Below are 27,292 nucleotides of genomic sequence, written 5' to 3'. Positions count from 1 at the left end.
AATACAGTCTCTGCATTACAATATAAAAGGCAATGTATAAAGTCCTAGGAGTACTGCACACAAGTAAAAAGTACTTTGAAGTCCTGTGGAGGGTGATTCACCGTCCACAAGGAATAGCATAAAAATAGACGTCCACAGGCGTCACAATGTGAAGGTAGAGGGTGAGGGTGAAGGTAGAGGTATTTTATTGAAGATCAAAGGCCAAAAGATACAACGTTTCGGCCTTTACATGATTAAGACCTAAAGGCCGAAACGTTGTATCTGTTTGTCCTTTAATCTTCAATAAAATACCCCTACCCTACATTGTGACACCTGTGAATTTTTACATTATAAAAAGGCATCTGTACAATAGTTTATAAACTCCTGTTTTACTGTTCAACTGCTATGTTGCACAAGCATGGGAACACTCTGTAATCTTAAAGTTGAGTGTCATAGACAGGAATGTGATTCTTCTCCCTTATGTTGAGGTGGTTAAAGGATTCCAGAATCTCAATGATGCTTTTATCCTTGGTCTCTGGCAACATCAGGAGCGTGAACACAGTCATGAAAAAGCAGTAAAGTAAGAAGAAAATAAAGCAGAAGGGCCCCAATGCTTCCTGTGAAAACAAGAACAAAAAAGTATAACAGATAAGCAAAACTTCTGGGACACTACAGGTTTGGTGAATTCAGGATCAGAATCTGTTGCTTAATATGCAGTCCTCTAGAAGTATGTAACCACCATTGTTTCACACTAAATTTAGAACCTTCAAAAAATAATCATAGGAATACAGATATCCCAGTTTATTATGAGGAATACTGGTCTTTAAAAAAATATTTACAGGGTTATTCAGTAAAGTGTCAATTCAAAGTGAATTTAAAATTTTAGGTCACAATAGCGGAACTTGGAGATTTACCCAAGTCAGTAATGCTTGCAGTTCACCTATTTAGGTGTAAAATATTAAATACACTGCAGATTCACTTTTATGATTTTTTTTTTATTTAACCCTGTAGATACCACCTGGTGGTATAACCTAGCTAACTTCACCTACGGTGTCTAAGATAGAAGACAAATGTAAAAGTTAAATCATAGCAATTTTCAATGACTTTCTCACATTTAATTATTTTCTCACTAATATCTGAAGTTCTACATTTTCCAGGACCAATATGCAGTGACATACAGGAGATGAAAAGAGCCAGTAATCCTGTGCATAGAGGGACGCTAGATTCAAATCCACCCCTGATTAGTGCTGCCCTATTCTATGCAGGCAGTACTGATTGAAAGAATCCAATACCTGTTTCACAAACATCTCACATAGTGCGGCCTGCTGGTCATTACTGACAGCTCCCAGAGTAGCAGGCATATGTACTTATACTTCGTATAACTCTGCTTCCTCTCACACTGTGAAGAGTCCAAGACTCACCTCGATGAAAGGGAAAACCAGTGCCAGGACGAACAACCCAACCCAGTTCATTATTCCAATTAGGCTGTATGCGGCTGGTCTGTATGATTGAATAAACAACTCAGTGGCAAGGACACAAGAGACTCCACCTAAACAAAGAGACATACGCATATTTAATTACATGTATAAGCCTGATATTAATGCTTAGGCACCAAATGCCAGATTTTATAGACATTTTAATGATTACATTTTGTGTCACTGAAAAGGAAACTTATACTAATGTGTAAATATTGCTATGTTGTTCTATTGTTTCTATTAATTTTTCACTGATCAGAAACTGAAGCCTGGGACGTTGGACTCAGGTTACAAAGTGCCCATCTGCCTTGCTCTCTTTATGGATACATTAAATACTGGTCTAGACTAGAGTAAAGAAGATCTATACTATTGTTCCCTTGTAAATCCTACTGCAACAAGTGAACAGAATGACACTAGGTAGTGCCATCACATAATACTATATGGAGGAAACTGGGGCAATTCAAACGAGCAGGACAATGAGAATGCGTCTAAACTAGAGTCTTGGAAACTGTTTGGAAACCGCAGCCAACTGTAGTGGTCATGTTGGCAGGAGTGCTATGTCATTATTTCAGAGTAAATAGTCCCCTGGGAACATGATTTAGCAAAAGCAAAAATGGTGAAGTTTCTATTCCGCATTAGTGTCATCAATCCCATCCTTGTTTTGACAAATTTCATTGGGTGAGACAATCAGGTTACACTTTAAGCCAAATAATTTAATCCAATTATAGCCGAATGTGATGCAGACTCTGCTTTAGTTATAGCAAATATAAGGACCAAAGTACCTGCTAAACCGTTCAAAAATGGTTTGACTACTTTTTGTGGGACAATGCCAGTGGACTCCTGGTACAATTACTTCTAGAGAGGGTGCCCTACGCCCCGAAAAAGTAAAATTAAATATTTTCAGGTACTTACCAGGTCCCAAACCATAGCTGAGTGTGAATATGAAGATAAGCATGGAAGATACATAAGGGAGCCAACTATAATTGTCCTGTGGGTGTAAAAGGTATAGAGATTAAGCGTGATGACTAAAAAACATTCCTTTCTCTATAGTAAACAGGCAGCACATAACTGATAACACAGTTCATATGATAATTACCTGCAGTGAGAGAGTTGTAGTAAGCAAAGCAAGGGTCAATGCCAAGACCCCATAATTCATCCACAGTAGGACCCTCCTGCCAAGACAGTCAATGATAGACCCCTACACAGCACAAGGAGGGAGCCCAGGAGAAGCAGTTACATGCAGGTGAGATAAATAATCAGTTATAAACAGAACAGGAACACAAAGTTTATGAAAATACAATCAATGCAAAATCTATGTCCCCAGAATAAGTGTATATCATTTTTCTTTCCTATCTAACCTTTACTCTTAATCAGCTACACAGAGACTGTCATTCCTTGCAGCGACCATCCAAAACGGTCATTGCCAACAGAAGTATAGACTAAATATAGAAATACTGACAGATTCATTTTAACATCTAGGTTTATTAAACTGGGAATAGGAAAATCCATGTTAAATGTTGTCAAGGGGTAAACAGAACTGCGTTTCCTTCCTTTCAGTTGTTAAGCATTTGAGTATAATAGTGCAATAATAAAAAACAAAAACATTTTTTTTCTATAAATGATTTTGGAATATTAAAGACTGTGGAGACAAATGGTTCAAAGCACATACTTAAACTGAGTCGCTTATTGCAAAGAAGATAAATGAGAAGATGACACCATGACAGATACTTACACACAGTATTGTTGTGAGAATTTCAGTTAAGCCGATGCCCAAGGACACATAAGGAATCTGACTTTCTCGTATACCTGCATTCTGGAAAATGTCATATGCATAGAAATAAACCTGGAAGTGGCAGAAAAGTGTGGAGATTAGCAGAGGAGGTTACACATCAGAAATATGAAGCCCTGGTTTTGGATCCATCATTCTCATGGATCTCCCTAGTATGCATACATAAAAATATGTTTTCTGTAAGTCTTTGGTTGCCATTAGTTATGTAGTCAAGACAGTGAAGGACTCTGCAATCATATTAAGTAAAATTAAACGATCACTCTAGCACAGTTATTCACTGAACTTGGAATTTTCAAAAATGCCAAAACTAAGGCAAAAAAGCAATTTTTTATATGGATTTAACATGTAAAAATTTAGAATCTAGTGAATAACTCTGCAAACAACATCAGAACTTTGCATAATTGCAAAAGTGATGGTACATAAAACACCCTGAGCTAACTTTCAGTTTCAAAATAATAAAGAAATTCTTACTTACATAGATAGCTGCAGCTCTAAAATAACCCCTCAGAGTTGTCAAGTTGACAAAATATTCAGTTCTGAGCGGTTTTGATTGATTTTGTCCAATTAGTGCGTGCGGCACACACATGTCGCATGTACAACTTTGACAAAGTCTGCAGCTGTGATTATTTTTGCACATGGCCTGGTTCAACAAGGCTAGGAGTACACTAAATGCAGCCATAGAAGAAATGAACTGCTCTTGGAAATAAATTGCGTATCTCATAAACCCCTATTGGATAAGAGAACCTTCCTTCAGCTGCAAGCAAACCCAGTAAACAGTGCATCAAAAGAAACTTTTAAGCATGTAACTTTTATATTATTTTTTTAAATATATTTTTTTTTATGTAAAATTGTTGGTCCTTTTTACACCATATATTTCCTTAAAATTCAAAAGTACGCATGGTACATATAGGACTCTCTTCTCAATTGATAAAAATCAATCTATATGAATTGCATAACTGGTCTTAAAGATCTTTTAATTAGGAGGGGAAAAAATACTTGAAAGTTACCGCATTGATCCCGATGAGCTGTATTCCCCCACAGGTTAGCACCATCATGATCATTTGCCACCGTACAGCGCGATCGGACAGGAGATCCTTCATGCCTTTTATCTGGTTTCCTTCCATTGCCATCTTCTCCTTTAACATTTCTTTCACCTCCCGACTGTGGTCTCCTGGACCCCACAATTGCTGCATAGCTGAAAAAAACACCATATTGTTTTCTCAGCATGCTCATTTTCAAAGACAGCTAAAAGCATTAGTCCAGGGGGGCGGAGTCTGACCGCCAAGCAGCACGGACGTGCGGGGAAAGAGCTCCCGCCGGGCGGTCAGCAATAACGCCGATACCGGCGGCCACAGAGCTCGTACACCCATCGGGGTGCGCCACCCGAGACGGGGGTGCACCACAGCACCAGAGGAACCTTTTCCTGAGCCTGTCGGAGCCTGGGGCCCGACACACGACTTGCGGCCTGCGGGAGTGGATGCCGGGGAGAGGCGGCCGCTCTCCTCGACGCCGGAACCCCGAGAGTCAATACCGGTCTCCTACCCCCCCCCCTCTGGACCGGTGGGGGTCATCCCGGTCCCTATCAGAAAAGCGGGCACAGATTGAAGCAGATAAATTCAGCTAAACAGTTGACTGAAACGGAGGGTGTCTGAGCATGCCTAAAATGGCCGCCCAACAAGGGCCAGTGAAAAAGCACACAGACAGCTACCCACACTCGCAGCACCTAGAAGCACTGGACCGACTTTGCTCGAAGTTCTATATTATACTATGCGATAGAGGGGTGCTGTACCTTCAAGCGGCTAAGATGGTCTCCTCATGGCTCCGTCCTGACACCCGCCGACGCCACTACGGAGCCCCACTGCGGGCCTTCGGGGAGGACAAGCAGACCAAACAGCACCGGCAACAACGGCGGCGGACGAAGGTACGGAGCAAATTGGGTGCATGCCACCGCTCACATGCAAATAAGAGCGGGACAGCCAGGCAGCCACAAAGCCCCGGCAAAGCACCTAGACACAGCACCCTCAACCAGCCAGCCTATACTATGCAATCGGGGAACACAGCAACCTACCAAGCCCCAGTACAGCCTAATGCCGCACACGAACAAGCCAAAGAGGAACCCTGGCCCTCCCCAGTTACAGAGACTGTCTATCCCAAATGGCCCATATGCGGGGTCGGCTGATCCGGGACTAGACCTGGTGTGATCGTGAAAGGCATGGACGGACAATCCAATCCCAAGAAAAAACTTGCATTCATATAATATGTTAACATTTGTCGCTATGTTGCACCATATCGTTTTAACGTTTTAATGCTTTAACATACTCAGCAGGCAGAAATAATCAGCAAATCTTGTTACTGTGCCTTTAATACCCAAACAACACACAAATGTCATCTCTTGTATTAACTTGTGGAAAACACGCTAGCATGTATGTAAATTCTTGTTATACTCATGTCATTAATATAATTAATCTAGAACTGTTAAACGTTGACCGTCCTACTTTACTTTATTTTACTATTGCTAAGTTCACCGTTTAGCTATGCTTAAAAATACAAAAAATGTGCAATTCCTCATGCCACTGTCAAACTCCAGTACATCTCTTAACACGCTGATGTGGCGTATGTCGCTACCATGTAACTCCCTGCACAACAAAAATAAAGAATTAAAAAAAAAAGCATTAGTCCACACATAACATGAAAAACAGTGAGATTCTGACACAGTCAAACTCATTTTTGATATGGGGGTGACAGAGCAACTTTAAGGATTAAATTTAACAGTAACAACAACAAAAAAGATGTATTTTAATGTCCTCCTAAATAGCATGTGCAAAACAAGTACTGTATAGCTCTTAATCTATTATAAACTTGCCTTATCTGAGAAAGCCAACTCTCAATGTTTGTATTATACTGAAATATATGACAGAACAGTGAAGTGTATATTATGGAAAAATAATATTGAGGATTTTTTAGGCTTTTTTATTTTTTTTTTGTACACCCTCGATATGGTATTCTTTTCCCCTAACGCATGTTTCAATGTTACGCAGCCATCATATTGCTGGGAACTGGGCAGTATAGTTTTTCTCCTTCTACACCCCAGCATGTTGCCCATTATAAAAGCGCAGGTGGCATATAAACATGCATCTTGGCACTCAATATCTTCCTCGGTATTAATACGTGGCAGGCAGCTTTCCTAACTGTAAATCAACAGTATTGCCATGTCTAGTTGCCGGGCAGACAGCAGTTAAGGCCTGCCCAGACATGCCAGTGTGAGAGCTACTTAGCCATGGTGTTCACACCACCAGGGCCATGCAAAGCATAGCTCACCAGGCAAGTGCCTTGCCTGCCTAAGCCAAACAGAGGGCCTGGCATACAAGTATATATACGAAACACAAGCAATATGTTTAAAGGTATAATCTCTTACCTTTCAGACAACCATCCGTATCGCCTTTATCAATAAGGAGGTAACGTGGAGATTCAGGGAAGAAGGGCAGTGTTGCTAACTGAATGAGTGCAGGGATAGCACTAACTGCCATAAGATAAGGCCATAGTTCCTCTGAGCCCATGAATTCCCTAAAATGAAAATAGAATGTAAACTGACAGAATACAGAGTCATGGACCTGCTTTACAAAGAACAGAAGATAAAGAAAAAAAGCACCACTTATCTTGTCATATAGAACAACAAATAAATAAATAAAAAAAACAAGTGGACCAACCAATGTGTTCTTTATTGTTGTCATATTGAAATGCTAGTGATTTTTTTGTAGTATGTACAGTCTAAAACAGGGTTGTCTAAACTTAGCCAAAAACAGGATTTCAAAGGGGGAAAATAAACAAAAAAAAAATTGAACTCCCATGATCATATACCGCTTTTTTCTCACAACAAATATATTTTTGTTAAAAAAAAACTTAAAAGAAACCCAAACCAAAAAAAACCCCATAAAACATTGTAAATAAAAAGAGAAAATACTAAACTACTACATTGGGAGGTAAATTGGAATGTTTGTTGTTTATCATCATTGCCCATGATATCTTTGGTATATTAACCTCTTAGTTTATTCTCATATTTTCACCATTTAAAATGTATTGACTAAATGAGCCAAAATAATCGTATTTACCCAATAATTTCAAAGCTTAACTGCCCTTACTATAAGCAAAAAGTAGCTAGTATTAAAAAATGTAATATAATATTCTATGAATTCCTATATGTTAGCATAATAGCCAAGATGATGGGGGAATTTTAAATCTTACGCCAAAACAGATTAATTTGAATAATTCTCCAGCACAACAATGTTTACTTGGTTTGGCCATTTCATTCTAACGTGAGTAATGCCTTAGTAAATCACAAAGATGGAGAGGGAGATACACAGTCTGAAAGGATACGAGCTGACTTTATCTGTATGGGATACAATAAGGAGGTCTATTTTCAACTACCTGAGTCCTATGACGAAACCCATCAATTTTCCAAAAGCGATAAAGAAAGACACAGTTACAGTTATCATCCCACGTAGTCTCTGGGGGGCACACTCCCCTATGTACATTGTATGTAGATTCAGACTAACACCTGAAAAACATGAAGACATGAAGTGACTTATAGAGCAGATTATAAATCAATACACCAGTCACCAGATTTTCATTCTAACTACAAGACAACAACAATACATGTCTCAAATGATCCCTGCAATATGATTATTAACTAATTTTTATCTCAAACTATATGCACCTGCAGCAAATCAGTTTGTATTTATTTCATTTCGCACCTGCTTTATAAGGACATGACATTTAAAATATTTTACCAGGATGGATACATTGAGATTTCTCTCGTTTTCAAGTATGTCCTGGGTACACAAAACATTGCATTGATACAATAGGATTCAATATTACAAATACAATATACAAACAATACACACACACACACACACACACACACACATATATATAAATTTAATACATAACAGGTAATAAGTATATTTGACCATGACAGGTGCATTCTGTGTTGAGGTATATTGCCATAGATCTCTTAAAAGATTTTAGATTGAATGAAGATTTGACTGTGTCCCTGAGGTTATTCCAGAATCGCTGTGCTCTGTAGGAAAAGGAGGATCGAGCCACTTTATTTTTGAACTAAATATCGTGTTAGTTCTGGATCAGATGTTATAGGAGGTGGGAACAGCTGGGGAGAGCATTCTGCTCAGGTAGGGTGGGAGTTTCCCAGAAATGCTCTCATGCACAATTACTTAGGGCTTCTGATATTAGTAAGTAGAAAGCTGCACATTGCAGTTACATTCTATATATATATATATATATATATTATATTAAGTCTCTCTCTCAATAAATAAATATATACTTGATTGTAAAAAAGCCATTGCATAACTTAGCTTCTCTCTACGGCAGATCCAGAGATCATGTAACATGTATTCATGAACTCTTTCTAATGTGACAGTTAAATAAAGGTAAATAAATTTAGCATGTAACATTATATTTTTCTAAGATGGAAACGAGTATTAAAGTAACATGTTTTGTAACATCTTTTGTCTTAGAGTGGCAGCTGGTAAAGTTTAAAGATGGTGGTGGGCACTGCGCCCCTGCCCCGTTGGTCTCTACCAAAATAACCCCATAAGATGCTGTGCCGTGTTAAAAACCAACTGCATCTCTAGTCATCAATAAAGTGGAAAATGAAAACTGCAGATATAATCACAACAGACACATGCTTTCTCTAACACACTTATCAAAAGCCCATAAAATGCCAGGGATTAGATTTTAGATTTTTTGCAACAAAAATTGCGACGGAAGCTCTGCCCCATCTGTCCTTATGGACCCTCCTTCACTGACTACTAACAACATTTTAGACAATGGCAGACTAAAAGAAGATAATTCAAGAGATGTTTACTAACCCCAAACCACTTTCCCTGAAAAAGGGTAAACCTCAAATTGAACACTACAGGTACCCAGAATACTTAATTTCATTAAAACGGTCTGGGTGCAATGTCCTTGTCCCACTTAGTCCTGCAATTTATGAGAACCTTAAAGTGCCTCTAATGGCTGTCTACCAGAGTAAATAAAGGATTTTTATCCCCTTATGCCCCGGAGGAGGGGCAAGAGGGGGTGGGGGACCAGAAGGCACTATAGTGTAAGATATACAGATTTGTATTCCTAACACAATAGATTCCCTTTAAGTTTCATAGCTTAGATCTAAACTGCACTAGATTTTTGCACTCCGTTTCACGATTCATCGTGATTCATCTGAATTTTTTATTTTTTTTAAATTCTTTCTTCTTTCAGTGCATGAATAAACAAAACAGGCCTGTAATGCCCCAACAGCATATACAAGCGACATAGTGTACAGATGTTAACATTTAAGTGGCATTTGTAAAGCACTACATTTTTATATGGTGTTGCTTTATGCTTTTCCCACGAGTGTGTGGAGTCTGAGGCAAGACATACAGCGGTGGACCAGCAGGTATATATACTAATACAGTTGTCTATAAATTTAACCCGTGGGTTGTTTGCGACACATCTTGTTGGGCAACTTAGGTACCTGCCTTATGCGAGTTTCTCCTAAGGAGTGTTGCTCTGTGGCACCATATATTGGAGTAGTGTCAGCTTTTTTATGAGCAAAGTGAGGCGCTAAGGCTAGCTTGTAGAAAATTGTCGGGTCTGTAATTAGGAGGACAGATGAGAGAGTGGCTGGGCTGATTAAAGATCAGACTGCTCGGGGTAAATTCAGCCAGTTGGCTATTCTGTGCTGGAGGTGTTCATGGGTGCAAAAGCCCTGGCCGCGGTTTTAGAGTACGCTTAAGATTAATGCCCCCATGTTTCACTAGATTGTGCTGTTCAACTAATTAAATGAAAGGGGGTGGTGGAGGGAGGTTCTATCTGTTTTTTAAAGTGATGCGTGGGTATTTCCAAATCATTTGAAAGCATCTTTGTGTAAAAATAAGCAATCACACCTATACTCTTATTGTTAAATAAACATAAGCAAAGTAAACATACACATAGATAAACTTCAAACCAAGTAGAAAATATAATCTGCGCTGTGGGGGTCTTGGAGGCAAAGGGCGAGAGGGCTCTGGCCTCAGGTGGTGACAATGGCATAAGTGTCCGAGAGGGCCATTCGTGGTGTGAACGATTGGACGTTCGCTGGATCCCATCTGGGGTCCTCTGCAATCCCACAGTGTCCAAGTTGTAGCATTGAGTCCTCTAGTAGACCCAAGGTTCCCAAGAGCCTCTTTGCTTCTTGCAGGTCGTGTACCACATGGGTGGTATCTCATATTCTTGCTGAATATGTAGGGACTGTGGCAAGCGTCATCAGTATTGCAGGCTGTTGGCTCAGAGTAGAGCAGTAAAGGGCTGCATAGATATGCGCCATATTAGAGTTTCTCCAGAGAGATCCTGGTAGAATCCAAGTGTCATGTTTTCGAATATGAACGGGGCTCTACCCTAAGTGCAGCCTGGACCGCCATCTTATCGGCCATATTGAGGAATCGCACCACTAAGTCCCTAGGTGCTAATGTCGGCGCCCATCAGGCTTTTGGGATTCAGAAGACCCCATTGAAGGTGAGGTTCTTGGCCTGTTTGGGTGCCAGCAGAACCCCCACCATCCGTCTCTGTACGTGTGGGAGTTCCGCCACAGGAGTTTCCTCCTGTATACCCCATAGCTTTAATTTTATTCGGCGGCGTGTATTCTATAGGTTGGCAAAGCGCTGGTCGGTGAGTGCCTGCTGTCTTTTTAGTGCTTGTACTTCCAGCTGAAGCTCTGCCATCGAAACAGCTTGCTTCTCTGCGGCGGTTTCGACCCCTTCCAGGCAGCCTACCAGGCCCGTCAGGTCGGAGCAGAGTTGGGCTACATCTGACTGGAGGTTTTTTTTGAGGACATCTCTTTCAGAATCCCCGCTGTCACCGGGGAAGAGTCTCCCCTCTCAGAGACTGAAGCCGGCTGCATGGGTGTGCAACCCTAGGCTCCTACTGTCTAGGGACAGATCCTCAAAGGAGCTGGAGAAGTCCTCGAGGTCTGCGGCCATCTTGGGCCCAAAAGCGCCATGAGCCCGTTGCAACAAATCTCCGATATGCATACACGGTCTTGGCTTGTCTGCTCTTTTGGTCTGGTGTGTGATTTCTGCAGTTTCCAGGCTCGGGAATCAATATATATTTTGGTTGAAAGGGCCAAAGTATGGAGCCCATGAAACATGCACAGTCAACCGCTTAGCTCCACCCCTTGATTCATCTGAATTTTGGGCGATCAGCGAGTCAGCTGATTACTAAATAAATTACACAAGAAATGAATGGTTGATGCTAAAAAAGATGATTGAGGGTTAGGGGACAGCCAATACCTGATTTTATTCATAGATCAGGTGAGAAGTAACCAAAGTGGGAAAAAAAGGAGGAGTAAAAAAAAAAAAACAACAGTATTGATATATTTATATATTATATATTATTTATTTAATAAATATATAATACATAAACATGGATTTTTTTTTTTTACTGCTTCTCCTTTTTCCCCATATTGGTTACTTCTTTTCACTTGATTTGTGATCCAAATGGCACAAAAATGCACTTATCGGTGCATCAGTCTACACTATTAGGTGTATTTTCGTGCCATTTTGGTTCGTCTGAACTGTCTTTATTGAAACGATTGCATAGATGAAATTTGGATGAGTCTAGTCTGCAGAACTGGCATAAATCCCTAGCACTGGCTTACAATTAAGCTGTTGTAGTTTAAATGCCCCCCTTTTAGATATTGTAAAAAAAATCAGTTGCATTCAATGTAAATGTGATTCCTAAAAGCTGAAACACAGGGCTGCCAAACAATTATTAGAAAGGGCTTTTGTGTCTTTTTAAATTTGCATGTAGTTAATTGAGGCATCAGAGTACACCACAGAGAACAATTACATGTTAAAGAGCTTGTTCAGGACATATCTGTTTTAGTTTTATGTGCATATTATACTATGAAATAGATAGTGTTGACACACTTACCATACTATGTAAACACACAGTAAGCTTTTCATATGCAAATTGGAAGTGCATTTTTTACTGTAGGGTGCATTTACAACTCCAAGGACTGAAGAATTTAAACCATTAGCGTACCCCTCAACGCAATGTAAAATATGTTCTTAATGGTGTACCTGCATTTATGCCATAACACAATCGTCCTAATATAATCATCTCAAAAGAATGGGCAGTCTGGCTCATTCCCATCAGAAGAGCACCCAGCAGAGCAGCCAAGTTGTTGTAAAGCTGAGTCTTTTTTCTAAAAGAAAAGAATGAAAGCATTAGAAAAGAATACATATCTTCTAGCTCACATCCAGCCAAGCACACAAATGATGGTGTTATACATGTCATGGATCACATTACTACCCTACACTTCAACACATAATAAGTAAATACCTTCCAAATGTGACTGAGAGGTGTCCAACTGCCAGAGCCCCTAGCAAGCCTCCAATGCTATACACAGACACAATGAAGGACCACAACAGTAAGACTGTGTCCGGCTGAAGGGATGATCCGTAACGATGTTGCCAGGTGCCATTGATGAATGTTTGAATATACTGGAATGAGGAAGTCAATAAAACAATAAAAATCATATAGTGTATATATAGAAAACATTTGACAATGTGTGCAGCTCACTCCAACATTTAAAGGCATGTTATGTAAGACTATGAAACATTTTGCTGTCAAAAGTCAATATATCACTATTAAAGGACCACTCTAGGCACCCAGACCACTTCAGCTTAATGAAGTGGTCTGGGCGCCAGGTCCAGCTAGGGTTAACTAATTGTTTTATAAACATAGCAGTTTCAGAGAAACTGCTATGTTTATCAATTAGTTAAGCCTTCCCCTATTTCCTCTAGTGGCTGTCTCACTGACAGCCGCTAGAGGCGCTTGCGTGATTCTCACTGTGAAAATCACAGTGAGAGCACGCAAGCGTCCATAGGAAAGCATTATGAATGCTTTCCTATGTGACCGGCTGAATGCGCGCGCAGCTCTTGCCGCACGTGCGCATTCAGCCGACGGGGAGGAACGGACGCGGAGAGGAGGAGGAGAGCTCCCCGCCCAGCGCTGGAAAAAGGTAAGTTTTAACCCTTTTCCCCTTTCCAGAGCCGGGCGGGAGGGGGTCCCTGAGGGCACTCTAGTGCCAGGAAAACGAGTATGCTTTCCTGGCACTAGAGTGGTCCTTTAAGATGATTTTTTTTTAAATAAATGATTCATCCTTGCAATATATAAAAATAGCTGTGTACTGACTAAAATCACATATCCAAATAATACTGTGAGGCCACTAGCAAAAAAAGCATACATGCACACAAACACACTGAAGTGGGAACACAAACACACAATCTCTTTTTAGATGAGAATAGTACATATAGGCCTTGGTGTGATATTGTTGTGTAAGCTCTCACATTTATTTAATATTTTGTACACTTTAAAATAATATATATATATATATTATGTTTTTAATTTTTTTTTAAAATTAAAATATAGATCCAAAAAAAGTTAAAATGTAGATGCCTTAGAGAAATTGTCCAATTTGACTATTGTAAGGGGGGAAAAAGAGGTGCTTTAGATCATTTTAAACAAAGATAGACAAAAAGAATAACTTACTTTGGCCGGAGCATTGATGAGTGAGATGTGTAACCCATACTGGAAGGTACCCCCAGTACCCAGAATCAGTGTTAATAAAGCAAGATTCAGAGTGAGCCCCTGAAAACAAAGCATATAACAGATACAAATTAAAGCAGGAAAAAAAACCTAAGCCTTGATAAATATACATTTTTGCACATGGCAGATACAAATGAATGGAAGTCACATTGAGTCCCTGTAACACGAGGGATATATTTGCTAAACAGGATAAAGAACTGTATATTTAAGGGTTCTGCAAAATTTATACCAAAACAGGTGAGTTGGAAAAATGGGTAAGTTTTTAAAGTTAGGTTGTTGGAGTCAGTTTTCCAATTTGGCTTTTTTTATTATTATTATTATTATTATTTTTTTTTTTTACAAATAATTGCAATACTCCTGTTAATTCTCAATAATTACCTGTTTAGGGAATACAACTCAAAGTCCCTTTATAAATATTTCATACACATTTTGGAGAATATAAAACATTTAAACTATATAAACAACACACCACAAACACAAATAATAATAATAATTTCTAAAAATGGTAAATCACCTTCTGCAGACCAGTGGGCTTCTTTAATTGCACGCTTGCAAGAAATGCATCATACAGAGAAGCAAGGACTTCAATGCATGCATTGATACAATGATACATTTCCCAAGCAAGCCCATTGAAAACATCTAGTTATTCCACTAATGCCATACATAATAGATATTGCATTATAGACTGTTATAAACATTGCAAAATATTTCTCAAACTGTTGAGTATAGTAGTAAGGATTTAACAGTACACATAATGATTTATCTCTTCAAGTTTGGCATAAAATATTCAACAAGAATTCAAATTCTTGGGATAAATATTTGTCTGGTAATTAATGACCAGTTTCTAAGTGGCCTCGAAAAGCATGTGATAAAATTGTTCACAGTGAAGTGAAACAATGCCTGATCTGTGAAATGAAGAAAAAAATCAACCTACCGCAGTGTCAGCCTTAGAGTTCATGATAAGACAACAACAATGTGCCATTCAACTGAAGACCTAGAAGTCTATGTTTTTTAATCCAATGCCTGGGATACAAATCCCACCCCTTGCAAATCCCTAACTCCTGGCTTCTCATTAGCCGCAAACTTAATTTAAACATAAAAAGGCACTACTTTAACATTCAATGATTACTTCTTTCAATGCATTATTCCAAATGCAAACTTTGTCTTCATTCAAGTAACTTTATCATCTGACTGTCTTTTTTTAACAGTAGCCTATAAAAATAACTGTAAATGTATGTTGTTGTTATCATATACATATCATTGGCTCCACCTTTCCATTATCCCTTTTCTAATTCAAATGTAATGTTGATAAGAGTTTCTCTCAATGATAGGATAGCAAAATATTGTAAGACTGTCCTTTAGTGGCTCTGTCACTTTTGAGCTTTTCATAAAGATAGAATTGTCGTGAAAAACTAATTTAGACTACACTGCAAGTTCTATAATATACTTGCACATTTAAAAGATACCCTAATACAAACTTATTGCTGATTTGGCTAGATGAAGTTTCAGTTTTGGCTCCTGGAGGCTTCATCTGAAAAATGTGAAGACATCCAAAGTCCATAACATGGAGGTGTTGAGGAAGGAGAGTTTTAGGTATTTCTGCCACTTCTTTGCCATCTCAGAATCACTTGGGAAGTGGCAGAACAAATTATGAAATTTGCACTAGACATAGCTGAGGAAATTAGTTGATGGTCCTGGGAATGTTTGCATGTTTAACCTTACAGAGATATGTGCTTTTTCAAAGCCAGTTGCAATAGTCTCTAAATCAGTGGTTACCAACCCAGTCCTCAAGCACCCCCTACTAGTCCAGGATTTAGGGATTACCCTGTTGTGTCTAAAGTGTTTTTTTTCCTTAGACACAACTGGTTAATCCCTAAATCCTGAAGTTTCAGGGGGTACTTGAGGACTTGGTTGGGAACCACTGCTATAAATGAATGAATGGTAAATATTTTTTTCCAAGTTCACTGTAAGGTTCTCTAAAGAAATTTGAAGAAACTCCAATTCAGATATTCCTAAATTGGTCCTAAAATGCAAGTATTCACTAAAGGCTAGTCAGTGGCCAAGTAAGAGCAATTCTGAGTCTGCTAAAACAAAGTTGAGAAAAAGTCCAAATTCTATACAATTATGGAATTTGAATATTTATCAAAATCAGACTAAAGCTGAATTGTCCCAGAATTTAAAATATTTCTACTTGCCTGAATTTTGCTAAAGAATGATGAAAAAAATTGCATATTTGCCCAAGGGATGCACCATAATGGGTTGTGTAAGGATTAATGAGAAGCACAGCCCCACTTGGTACCTCCCCAATCACCGGGCTGTAGGATGTTTTCATGTTAGGATGTCAAGGACCCCTTGTTACTAGTGGGAACCTGATCAATGTTCCCTAGCTCATGTAAGCTAACTCAGGAGTTAACAATCACAATAAACTGGACAGCCATAAATGCAAAAGGGGGGCTTTTAGAAATCTCTGAATGTGTCTCAGAGAATGCAAATGTTTGATACATATCCAAACTCCATACTTGTATTGAATCTGTACCTTTTTGTTGCTACTGTTTTTAGCATTGATCTAAATTAGAACACTTGATTCAGTTAATTGAATTTGCCTACCATTTGCCTTTAGTGTATACATAAATTGGACATTTGGGTTCAATTTACAGCTCTTTTGGCTGAATTTATGGGTGGTTAGGTAAATTCCAGGGTATGATAAACGTGGCAAACTACTTATAAAATGTCAGGGTTGCATAAGACATTTCTCATTCTTACATGGGCAAAGTTGGCCTCATATCCAGTGTCAATACCCACAGTTCCAAATTGCTCTAGGCCTTGTTACTAACCCTTAAATATAGAGTATGATTAAATGGACACACTTCTGAAAAAGAACATCTCTGTTTAACCTTGAAATTGCTGGCCATTTCATGCTACTCACAGGTCCACTCTGCACTGATATATTGAGGAAAACTTATAACTTCAGAATTCTGAGCATACCGGACAAATACACAGTACAAACAACAAGTAAACCAGACCTGTTTATTTCAGAGACAGTATTAATAATAATCTGTGGCCCACAAATATCCCCATTCCCTCCCCCAATCAGGGTCATCATGCAACATGCTATTGTTTATAGGTGGTGGGATGACAAACTTTGAGAATTAAGCATGTATGGGATATGAGTACACCATTGAGCAGCAGTGCCTCAGGATACTCTCCCACCCCAGAATTCCAAATGCACACAATTATAACAGCAGTCAATATATAAAGTTTATTCTATTAAAGTGGATACCCAGCAGGCTCCTCACTCACTGCTGTTGTGTGTCTGTTCTTAAGTGCATTTAGAATAGCCATTTTATACATTAGCATCTGAAGCAAGTTGATCATTTAAAAAAGGGACACATTGAATTGTATGTTTAAAAGCCATAGCAGCATAACCAAAGGCAGGGCCAATATAGCAACTGTTTGAACCCTAGCTTTGGTCCGGCTAACAATACAAAACTCCAGTTACACTTTTAAAGGACTCTAATTTCCATGCTGTGTGGTAGGCGTAAACAAACCTTTCAATAATGCAAAATCTCCTCCCTGGACTTCATTATGATTTAGATAGGGGTATTGAGATTCAATAAGGAAACTTTGAAATGTATGGTAATACTCCAAATTCTGTCTACAAGGATTGAGCAAATTAAGCTAACAATGGGGTGGGTTCAATTTTTGCTTCAACAGTAGTTCCCCTCTATAAATCAGACAGTTATACACTTAAAAGGACATCACAGGCATCAACAACTTTAGCTTAATGAAGCAGTTGTAGTGTATAGATCATGCCCCTGCAATTTCACTGCTCAATTATCTGCTGTTCAGGAGTTAAATCGCTTTTGTTTCAGTCCATGCAGCACTAGTCACACCTCCCTTGGCTGTGACTCACACACCGCCTGCATGGAATTTTTTTTGTTTTCAGATGTTAGCTTATTTTAGACGTTTTTATATTATGCTCTATAAATTGAACACTTATCACTCACAGGAGGCTCCAACATGGTCTAGCATGCTATTAACAGAGCAGGAGATGAGGAATTCTAAATTAAACAGACCGTGTAATAAGAGAAGTATAGACATTAAATATCTTGTTACAGGAAGTGTTTAGGAAGGCTGTGCATGTTACATGCAGGAAGTGTGACAAAGGGTCTACAAACAAAAGTGATTTAACTCCTAAATGGCAGAGAATGGATCAATGATACTGCAGGGGTCAATACACTAAAACTGCTTCATAAAGCTAAAGTTGTTTTGGAGCCTAGAGAGTCCTTTTAAAAATATTTCAAATAAACTCCCAAACAACATTACAGCAGTAAAATTATAATAAAAATATACAAACAACCCCAGTAACACTCATTGCTGTTTTTTTTATCATTGGCTGAGCACCATAGGATCTGTAGTTCAAAAACATCTGGGTTGACAAGATAAGCATCAACTTCTATATAAATGATGTAAAAAAACAAACAAACTAAACCATAATAAATATAGAACTTTATAGAACTTTAGAACTTTGGAATGTGCCAACACGCAGCGTTTTACAGTGATGGAAAGGGATATCTGGGAAAGATGAATAAAGCCCTACTCAAAATTACAATCTATATGGATTTGAGGTATGAGGATATATATTGTTAGGTGTCTTGCCCAGTGACACTTACTGGTTAAGTTGTCTGACTGGCATTTAAAAATGAGTTTCTAAAACATCAATGTTACCACTGATCTAATCAGCTGAAATATGTGTAGGGAGACAGGAATATATCATGAAATTGAGGAGCTATGCACCTCTTAAAATAATAAGTCTGCAGGATAGACATATTCACATAAAACAAAGTTTTTAAAATAATATTGCCAATATATGTTTTATCTTAAAATGCACATGAATGAAAGTAGGGGTAATAGCACCCATAGAAAGAAAGTATTATACATTTCTGAGAGTTGTGTGGTCAATAAAATGCCTTGCATTGAACCATCCTGTTTTAAAACATTGGTCGCAGGGCTCTGTCTAAATCACATTCTGCTGACCGTTTAGTGGAAATAATTCTTCATATATGTTTGGAGGGACTCAGGTCACATATAGTTTCCATATTCCTTTCTATAGGTTAATGAGCAGGTCCTTATACTCTGGATTTGTCAAAAATTAGAGAGCACCCTGCAAAATTAGAAATGAGACATGACGACAGAAAGACAAAAATTACCACATTTGGAGGTAGAAAGGAATTAAGCTATGCAGCAATATTGTGTGTTATACGAGGTTAAGTTTGACAAGTAAAATTTTAATAGACTAAGTGAAATACCCAGAAATGAACTTGTTATATCCAGTCATGTCTATAGCCAGCAAAACTAGCATGTGAGCCATAATCCAGCCACCTCTGCCTAATATTCATTCATCTCTTAATTTACAGGACATATTAACTACCCAGCGACCTGAGTCTAACAGAGACCAACTCCCCTCTGCTGTTTTGACGTCAGGCTGAAGATTTTCAAAACCTGAAATGACTGAGGCTACGACAATGTACATGGTTCTACAGGTTACTGCGAATATCATAGCATTTAGGCAACTGTGGCTCTGAATATTTCCCTACTAAATATTGACGTTGTTTAGCGCATGTGATTACTGTATGTTTCTATTCTTTTCTAGCACCTGAATGACATTGCACAGATAGTTAGTTAATGTAATACCTGTTCCATCCTTTCATGAATTAGCTTTAAAACGTCCTTATATCCAATAACATAGATATAGGAGTCTCCCCCCAATAGATTGATGATATATAAGTAACTGAGAAGTAACTAGACCCCAAAGTTATCATTGGCCCCCATAAGCTGTACATTTTAAATCTATCTTGTGAGTGCAATTGAGTCATCAGTGCTTTTTTGTTTTGGTTAAAATGATCTAATACTATTTTTGTGTGACCTTTTAATGTATCCCCATTATGCATGCTGCAATATATCCAATAACATTTCTGAAAGCTAGAGAAATCCAAAAATATCTAAAATTCGAAATGATCATTCCTAATAAAAATATTTTGATGCTATTATATATACAGGGACAGAGGAAGACAGAAGGTACTGTAACACAGTGGATGGAGTGAAGATATACCACAATCCTACCAACATAAAGCAGCATCTCTAATATAGCCCATATATTTCACAGTCACATGCATTACTTGGTGTAACCTGTACAGTCAAAGACTACCGATTTCATATTATCCCTGAAACCCCTCGGATTGTTGCGTAGGAGTACAAACAATTCTAAATAGGAGTAGAATATATGTTTTGGTACAATAGTGCAAATAGGAAGGCATAGTTAGGATCCCTTGATCATTACAGTATTCCATTGCATGCCCACATACAACAGGAATTCAGTTGTTCTCAGTGCAGAGCAGGAAGCAGCAAATTACCCCATAACAATGGCATTATATGCCAGTATTCTTTGGGACTGGAGAGAACTTTCATCAAAGGTGCCAGTAGTATATCACAGAATTCATTGGCAAAGGATGGATTTAAGTGTCCAAGTCTGCAGGAAATGCCTCTGGACAGAGCTTCTGAATTCTTGATACACTGTGTCTGTCACAGCAGAGTGGATTTGATCTCCAGAGGGCCGTGCCAGGAATTTTCCTTCTTCTGTGTTTTCACTTTGCTCTTTGTGAATTCCTCCGTGATTTCAAGAAGAGTCTTGCCTTTTGTCTCTGGGAGAAAAAATCCAACGTACAGAGCCGTGAGGACACACACCAGAAGGAATGGGATGAAACAGAAGTGGCCAAGACCTTGCTAAAAAAGAGGAAAAAAACATATGAAAAAAAAGGGTTCTACAAAGGGATCTTACTTAATATTTAAAGTTCAAGAGAGAAGAGTATACTTTAACAGAAGGCTGAAAAAAAGTGAATGACTATAGATTAAAGGGACACTATAGTCACCAGAAGAGCTACAGCTTATTGTATTTGTTCTGGTGAGTATAATCATTCCGTTCAGGCTTTTTGCAGTAAACACTGTGTTTCCAGAGTGCATGCATTGTTTACATTACAGCCTAGGAATACCTCCACTGGCCACTCCTGAGATGGCTACTAGAGATGCTTCCTGTGACAGTGCTGCACAGTGTTTGGCTTGTGCTGGCGCTGCCCCTTATCTGCCTCCTTGACAGTCTCAGCCAATAAAAATGCATGCTTTCCTATAGGAAAGCATTGTGATTGGCTTAGATTATTATTATTGCCATTTATATAGCGCCAACAAATGCCATAGCACTTTACAATATTATGAGAGTGGGGATTTAACTATAAATAGGACAATTACAAGACAACTTACAGGAACGATAGGTTGATGAGGACCCTGCTCAAACAAGCTTACATTCTATAGAAGGTGGGGTGTAAAACACAATAGAACAGGAATTTGCAATCAAATAAGGTGGAAGTGAGGCAGAGCTGGAGGAGAGAGTAGAGTGCTGCCCTTTAGGAGAAAGCAAGAGACAGGTATGTAAGGTAGAGGTTACTTTGGGATGCCATAAGCTTTTCTAAAGAGATGGGTTTTAAGGCACTTCTTAAAAGATGCAAGACTAGGGGAGAGTCCGATGGCGGTAGGCAGGCTATTCCATAGGAAGGGAACTGCCCTTGAGAAGTCCTGCAAGCGGGAGTTGGCTGTACGGGTGCGAACAACAGACAGGAGAAGGTCACGGGCAGAGCGGAGAGACCGAGAAGGGACATACCTATGGATCTGTGAAGAGATATAAGAGGGTCTAGAATTGTTCAGTGCTTTATAGGTGTGAATTAGTACCTTGAATTGACTCCTAAAGGATACAGGAAGCCAATGTAAGGACTGTCAGAGGGGTGAGGTGTGAGAGGACCGACTAGAGAGGAAAATCAGTCTGGCTGCAGCATTCATTACGGACTATAGCGGTGCGGTACGGCTTTTGGGAAGACCAATCAGGAGAGGGTTACAATAATCCATGCGGGAAATTACTAGAGCATGGACAAGCTCCTTGGTAGAATCTTGTGTAAGAAAGGGGTGGATGCGGGCTATGTTTTGGATGGAATCTACAGGATTTGGCAACATACTGGGTGTGAGGCTCAAAGGTGAGGCCAGAATCAAGTATGACGACAAGAGAGCGCGCTTGCAAGGATGGACTTATGTGAATACCACTAACTTGAAGGAAGAGCGAAAGAGGAGGATCGGTATTAGGAGGCGGAAAGACAAGGAGCTCAGTTTTAGAGAGATTGACAGAGACCGAGTAATTAAAGAGTTTGAAGAAGGAGAGCATGATCAACGGTGTCAAAGGCAGCAGAGAGGTCAAGAAGAATTCGTATGGAATAGTGGCTTTTGGATTGAGATGCGATTAGGTCTTTAGTAACTTTGATAATCGCAGTCTCAGTAGAGTGGAGAGGGCGGAAGCCAGATTGAAGAGGGTCAAGGAGAGAGTTAGAATTGAGGAAGTGAGACACACGGGTAAAGACAAATCTCTCCAGAAGCTTTGAGGAAAAAGGGAGCAGGGATATAGGACGACAGTTAGAAGGAGAGGACGGGTCAAGAGATGCTTTTTTCAGGATAGGTACTACAGTGGCATGTTTAAGATCAGCAGGAACAACGTCAGAAGAGAGAGCAGTTGAAGATGTGCGTTAAGGAAGGCACAAGACAAACTGAGAGAGAGACCCGATAAGGTAAGATGGGACAGAATCGAGCAGCAAGTGGTGGGGCAAGAGGAAAGGAGAAGTGCAGCTACTCTTGATCAGTAGCCTCGGAAAAAGTCTGAAGGGTAGGAAAGGCATGATCTATGTGTGGTTGAGAAAGAGAATGGCAAGGAGGGGAGAACTCTTTCCTTAGCTGTTCAATCTTGTCGGTAAAATAACATGCAAAGCTTCTATGATGTCAGCCAAGCAGGCAGATCAGAAGCAGAGCCAACAGCAGCAGACTGGAATAAAAGTAAGATTACACTATATTTAGGAGACCGGGGGGGGGGGGGGGGGGGGTAGATTGTGTTATTAACACTACAGGGTCAGGAATAGCTGTTTGTGTTCCTGACCCTATAGTGTTTCTTTAAGATTGGTACTGTGGTGAGTGTAGATACATGGGAGAAAAGAACAGTGTAAGGATCACTTGCATCCTGTGACTACAACAACAGTTCCACAGTGTTCTGTGTTAAGCGCTGCCAGTAAAGGAACTAATCATCATACAATTTTATAAATAGGAAGCATATTCACTTACCACAATAAAAGGAAAAGCCAGCCCCACTGCAAACAACATGATCCAGATGAGAGAGCCACATATCATGTATGCAGCTGGTCGCGCCATCTGGTCAAATATCTCGGCTGGCATGATACCAGTAACTCCAGCTATTGGTTAAGGATAAAACAGGAAAACACATGTCTAGTACAGAAAAACAGACACATATACCTTGCAGACATTGCGACGACGAATACCATTTGTGATGTGGAACTCCCATAGAATGTGATTTAGCACATTAAAGTCTATACATAATGGCAATCCATTATGGGATTGTTGTAGCTATAGTCTTGAGCTCTGTACTTACCTGGGTCAACCAGATGCACTCTTTTACTGTCCTTAGAGAACATGAATTGCTGTTGCCCTGCAGTGTGCATCTGTAATTAGCATTTGGCACGAAATTGCATGCCCAATCACACAAATGTAAGATTGGCCTATTAGGTGCTCCAGGTGTCATTGCTAACTCAATATACAAGTGCAAGCTTGTATCTCTTCTTACTTGGAAAAGTGGAACCATGATTAAAATACCATATTAATAAACACTCTTTGTTTAGTACAATATTACTATTGACTGATAATGATCACCTTATTGTGTATATGGGAAGTATTCAGATTTTTACTTCAATGTAGTTATTACTTATATTTTTCAAACATGGTGCCAGCAAGTCTAGGAAGAGAACTAAGTTCACGGTGCCTGCAAAGGTAGTAAGAACGACTTTTTAAAAATTAATTAACTCTGGGAAGTAGTTCTGAGTGCCCCATGTGAACTCTGTACTTACCTGGGCCAATCCCAAAACTCAAGATATAGGCAAAGATGCAGACCATGCTCAGATATGGTATCCAGTCAACCCGCCCCTGAAAAATACAATAAAAGGCCTGTCATACTGCAGCAGAGGCTAACTATACATTGTTACATTGTATCAATACGTCATAGTTTGTATAGATGTTTTTTTTTTATTCTTTATTTAGTATTGACATAAAGTACAGATATGTTCCGGGCAAAACTTATGCCCATATGCAATCTTAGTACAATAAAGAGAAATAACAGAAACAAAGCTACTTTACATCATTGGGTGCATAATGTTAAAATGAAAGGAGTTTTATATATCCTCAGAATGGACATATTGGACTTCACATATCTGGCCCTAGGGTTGCATATACAGAGTCAACACAAGTTTTTAATTTAACATATATAGAACATAAACATAGACAAGTCTAGCAAAAAACTTGGCTTTTGGTGACCTGTAATTTTCACCTATGAACCGCGATACCCTAGTCCACACATTGTTTTAGCGATATTTAATTTCTGGGCGAATGATCTGTGTACCACCTGCTACCTAGTGGCCTAGGTGCCGTTTTGTATCTAGATTTTTCAATGGGATGCGGTGGGACCACAGGGTACCTCGGGCAGTTAGTGAGAGCTAATTGTGGGTCTGATGTCTGCATCCTCTCTACCTCCCATACATGTGTATTGGATCAATTTTCGATCACCGTAACGTGCTAAATCTTCCCCTTTAGGTCGGGGGTATGTTTTAATACTTTCAGTTTAATGTTTTGCATTTTGATTGCTTTATCAACTTTATACTGAGTCAATAAAAAGTGTAAGTGCTACATATGGGGCTCTTAGTTAGACTGGACAACATTCATTTTGATCTGGGTGCTCCAGACAGTGGATCACTAATTTTCAATCTCTTATCAATATTATTAACCTATTCAACTGTTCCGTATGATTACCTGAACATACAGCAAATAACTAAAACAATAAAGGTGGGGATTCGATAGTGGCTTTACCCACAAAGCTATATGTATTTAAAACCTTCCTGTACCAATATGAATACATGGTATGATTTTATTTGCATTGCATATAAACCCAAATTACCTACCCTTACAGTCCGGCACAGGATCTAACTAGGGAACGCATTTCTCAGTGGAAACTCGGTCAGTTCTTCTGTCTGATGTAGAGTTACTGAAGTTGTCATTACTCCTTCCTGCACTGTGCAGGATACGACACAGTTTACTACACAGAGTTCCTGAATGGCATCTAAGTGTGGATATGGGACATCTGCTTTAACTGTTTGCAGTGCCTTTTGAAATACAGATTACTGGTTAAATATAGGCAGCTGTATTTACAGCATTTTGACATTACACACTAACAATGTTTGCCAGATGCTGACATTTTGGGAATCATATTTTTGTCACCTATTGTATGTTACAAAATAACAGATAACTGGACCCCGCCAACATTACTGCAAAAGTTCAATATATGCACGAAAAATAAGCTTATGGAACTTTACATCATTTTAACTTTTCTATTTGAACTGAATTTAATGCCTAACTATGAGTCCCATGTGACCCAACTACACTGACTAGGACAAAGGACTCAGTAGAACGTTGTTCAAGTGGCACTGTCACTGTCTGGGGACTTTGCAGAATTTACAAAGACCCCTGATGGTGACAGTAAAAGGTGAGATATACTAACCTGAATCTGTCCCTTGCAGGTGCGGCCATCCTCCTACAGACGGTTCTCCTCAGCTCTTGATGCTTCAGTGCCAGGAGCTGATGTAATTGCCGTTATCTAGCTCATGAGGTCTATGTAAGATTCTGTGGGACTGCAGGTTACTTCATAGACATAGCCAATTATCTGCATCTGTCTGGGAGATTGACGCTTCTAGACAGCGGTATCTACGTCAAGTGTCTAGAAGTGTCAGGTGTAGGAAATATACGGAATCAAAGTAGTCACTACTATGTCTCAATATATTTCTTATACAAAAAATAGAATATATATATATATATATATATATATATATATATATATGCAAACAGGTATCAGCACTCTCGGGTTTAAATAATAATTGATTGTAGGCAGGGGAATTTTGTAGTTTTAATATACTCCACTATTATATATGTATGCAAAACATTACACTGAAAGTATGAAAACATTTATGCAAGCTATACATATTACATTGGTTGATAGATTGATTTAATTAATATTACATGATGAACAGACAGAATAATGGTAAGAGCAACCTTTTGGAAAAGGAAAAACAGAGATAGGGGTATTTACCTGCTGCGATAAAGCAACCATGAAAACAATAGCCCAGACAGACATCATGCTATATCCTCCCATCACCAGTGCCCGGCGACCTACACGATCAATAAACAGAGTCTGCAAAAAGAGAGATTGTTTGGAAAACACATCACGCAAGCAATTTTATGTTAGAATCAAACCAATCCCCCAAAATATGTTATATAATGGTTATTAGCAGTTACATGGTTAAAACATATTCTTCAACATTTTACAGACACACAGTGGAAAATATAGAACATAGAATAGTTGTCAGCTAAAATAATGATGAGAGATACAAGTGTAGAGGGAAATGCATCACCAGCATTCCCTTTATACAGGCAAACGATGTTGTACATTTATTTTCACCAACACTGCTTACACATGTGAGTGAAGTAATGAGCTCACAGCTCCCAGTGCCAATCACTACGTACTGAATCTTCTCCGTGGGGATTCCAGCTTCCTGGAATATGTAGGATGCATAGAAATACATCTGTAGAGGGACAAAATATGGGCTAGTGAAAAATAATAGAATTATTCACTGGAGGTTTAGAAGTTGGCAGACAGATCCAATGCAATGTACAGAAAAAGGTGGACTGAGATGACTTATAGTTGTGCTCAAAAGTTTGCATACCCTGGCAGAAACTGTGAAAGTTTGGCATTGATTTTGAAAATATGACTGATTTATTGAAGGATAGTGATCACATGAAGCCATTTTTTATTACAGTTGTTTGTTGTTTTTACAGTTGTTTTTAAATCGTAATGATAAGAGAAATAACCCAAATGTTTGGCGTTGTTACAGACACACAAGGTTACATACACAGGTTAAATGGCAATTTAAGGTTCATTTCCCACACCTGAGGCTTTTTACATTGTAATTAGTGTCTGTGTATAAACAGTCAATGAGTTTGTTATCTCTGGATGCACTGAGCAGGCTAGATACTGAGCCATGGGGAGCAGAAAAGAACTGTCAAAAGACCTGTGTAACAAGATAATGGAACTTTAAAAAGATGGAAAAGGATATAAAAAGATATCAAAAGCCTTGAAAATGCCAGTCAGTACTGTTCAATCACTTATTAAGAAGTGGAAAATTCGGGGCGTGTCCTGGACTCTGACCTG

At 39.0% G+C, this 27,292-nt stretch overlaps 2 protein-coding genes across 4 annotated transcripts in view; both read right to left on the bottom strand.

Moving 5' to 3' along the window:
* Positions 1-167: 167 nt before the first annotated feature.
* On the bottom strand, positions 168-14,500 carry LOC134612044 (solute carrier family 2, facilitated glucose transporter member 11-like). The gene is made up of 12 exons (XM_063456424.1): positions 14,402-14,500; positions 13,831-13,929; positions 12,619-12,779; positions 12,357-12,481; positions 7,669-7,798; positions 6,659-6,807; positions 4,251-4,438; positions 3,187-3,297; positions 2,551-2,652; positions 2,367-2,442; positions 1,401-1,528; positions 168-596 (listed from the first exon to the last, which is right to left on the bottom strand). The coding sequence occupies exons 1-12, from the start codon at positions 14,498-14,500 to the stop codon at positions 417-419; spliced, it is 1,548 nt and encodes a 515-aa protein (XP_063312494.1). The 3' UTR covers positions 168-416.
* A 3,939-nt stretch (positions 14,501-18,439) lies between these two features.
* Positions 18,440-27,292, bottom strand: part of LOC134611010 (solute carrier family 2, facilitated glucose transporter member 11-like) — a 29,843-nt gene continuing 20,990 nt past the window's right edge. For 2 of the 3 annotated variants that reach the window (XM_063454492.1, XM_063454493.1), the window contains exons 8-12: positions 26,556-26,666; positions 26,174-26,275; positions 23,889-23,964; positions 23,092-23,219; positions 18,440-20,670 (exon numbers count right to left, since the gene is read on the bottom strand). In XM_063454492.1, coding sequence (XP_063310562.1) covers positions 20,470-20,670; positions 23,092-23,219; positions 23,889-23,964; positions 26,174-26,275; positions 26,556-26,666 — 618 coding nt within the window. In that variant the 3' untranslated portion in view covers positions 18,440-20,469. The remainder of the gene's footprint in view (positions 20,671-23,091; positions 23,220-23,888; positions 23,965-26,173; positions 26,276-26,555; positions 26,667-27,292) is intronic. The other variant, XM_063454494.1, reaches the window with a different exon arrangement.

This window comes from Pelobates fuscus, chromosome 5, assembly GCF_036172605.1.
Source record: "Pelobates fuscus isolate aPelFus1 chromosome 5, aPelFus1.pri, whole genome shotgun sequence".
Classification (NCBI taxonomy): Eukaryota; Metazoa; Chordata; class Amphibia; order Anura; family Pelobatidae; genus Pelobates; species Pelobates fuscus.
This window is presented reverse-complemented; position numbering and strand designations above follow the sequence as displayed.

Bases quoted from the DNA above. Each gene is read 5' to 3' on its own strand.
- LOC134612044 (XM_063456424.1), bottom strand. From the start codon at position 14,500: ATGTATCATTGTATCAATGCATGCATTGAAGTCCTTGCTTCTCTGTAT. The intron at 4,439-6,658 runs GTAAGAGATTAT...TGTTTTTTTCAG, and splicing joins TACGGATGGTTGTCTGAAAG to CTATGCAGCAATTGTGGGGT. The intron at 597-1,400 runs GTGAGTCTTGGA...TTGTTTTCACAG, and splicing joins TGGTTTTCCCTTTCATCGAG to GAAGCATTGGGGCCCTTCTG.